Source organism: Seriola lalandi, unplaced genomic scaffold (assembly GCF_002814215.2).
Source record: "Seriola lalandi dorsalis isolate HSWRI2012SDOR001 ecotype SW California unplaced genomic scaffold, Sedor1 jcf7180002054655, whole genome shotgun sequence".
NCBI lineage: Eukaryota > Metazoa > Chordata > Actinopteri > Carangiformes > Carangidae > Seriola > Seriola lalandi.
The window spans coordinates 102391-103609 of NW_019525208.1; the positions used below are offsets into that span (position 1 = coordinate 102391).

At 48.6% G+C, this 1219-nt stretch overlaps 1 protein-coding gene across 1 annotated transcript in view; it reads right to left on the reverse strand.

Moving 5' to 3' along the window:
* rnf130 (ring finger protein 130) overlaps positions 1-1151 on the reverse strand; it is a 21474-nt gene extending 20323 nt beyond the window's left edge. Inside the window, exon 1 of the mRNA XM_023420677.2 lies at positions 852-1151. Within this exon, the coding sequence (XP_023276445.1) occupies positions 852-1125 (274 nt within the window). The 5' untranslated portion in view covers positions 1126-1151. The remainder of the gene's footprint in view (positions 1-851) is intronic.
* Positions 1152-1219: the final 68 nt, after the last annotated feature.

The window sequence follows — 1219 nt, forward strand, 5'->3', positions numbered from 1 at the left end:
TTCCAAACTTGTCCAAAACATTCAGTTAATTCCAAACCATTTCCAGACCTCGAAAACAGGTGTTCTAAGTTCATAACTTTTCCAGAAATTTCATGACTGTGGGAACCCTGATGGTTGTGAATGATTAATTTCAGCGCTGATCGATTGATCGGTTGATTGATTCTGAACTCGACTCCATTAGACAGAGGTGGAAGTTTGTTGTTTGTTTGCAGACCTTCTCTGTCTATGCATCTTAGAGTTGAGTACAGTTGAAACCCAGTTTTATATTTGTTGAGGTGCAGATCAGACTCTGGAGGGAAAAGGTTTTAAATGTCAGGACTCTGTGACTCCAGCAGTTTGACTTTGTGCTGCTGACTGGACTGAACTGAACTCATGCAGACATATGATGCTGGAAACACTTTACGTCTTCTTCTTCTCATTAACTGCTGTTCTTCATGCTTTAAAGCATGTTGCCCCTCTGGCCCCTCCCCTTTCAGTGATGTCACACAGGTGTCATGTATTGATAGATGTCCTCAGATGTGTGCTGTTTCCTCAGGTGTGTGTTGTGTCCTCAGGTATGTGGTGTGTCCTCAGGTGTGTGTTGTGATCTCAGGTGTGTGTTGTGTCCTCAGGTGTGTGGTGTGTCCTCAGGTGTGTGGTGTGTCCTCAGGTATGTGGTGTGTCCTCAGGTGTGTGGTGTGTCCTCAGGTATGTGGTGTGTCCTCAGGTGTGTGTTGTGTCCTCAGGTGTGTGTTGTGATCTCAGGTGTGTGGTGTGTCCTCAGGTGTGTGGAGTGTCCTCAGGTGTGTGTTGTGATCTCAGGTGTGTGGTGTGTCCTCAGGTGTGTGTCCTCAGGTGTGTCCCATATTTACCTCCATGATGTGGTGCAGGTGCAATGACGATGCCCCTGGTGTCCACTTTTGGTGAGTTCTGTCCATACGTCCCGTCGTCGCTGCTCATAGTGTGGACGGTGTTTCCTCGTCCGTCCAGCACCGTGGCGTTCACCGTGGCGCCAACATACTCCTCCGACACCATGTTCCTGTCAGAGCGAGCCGCCGACACAGAGCCTGTTAGGACCAGGGCCTGGAGCAGGACTAGGACTGGGACCGACGAGACAGGGAGACAGGTCCACTTCAGGGATGTCATGTCGTCCCCTCAGTCGTCTTCACATCCAAACTGTCAGGAAACAAAAATAAATATTTTAAACCAGAACAAATCCAACAACAATCACATCCTGGAA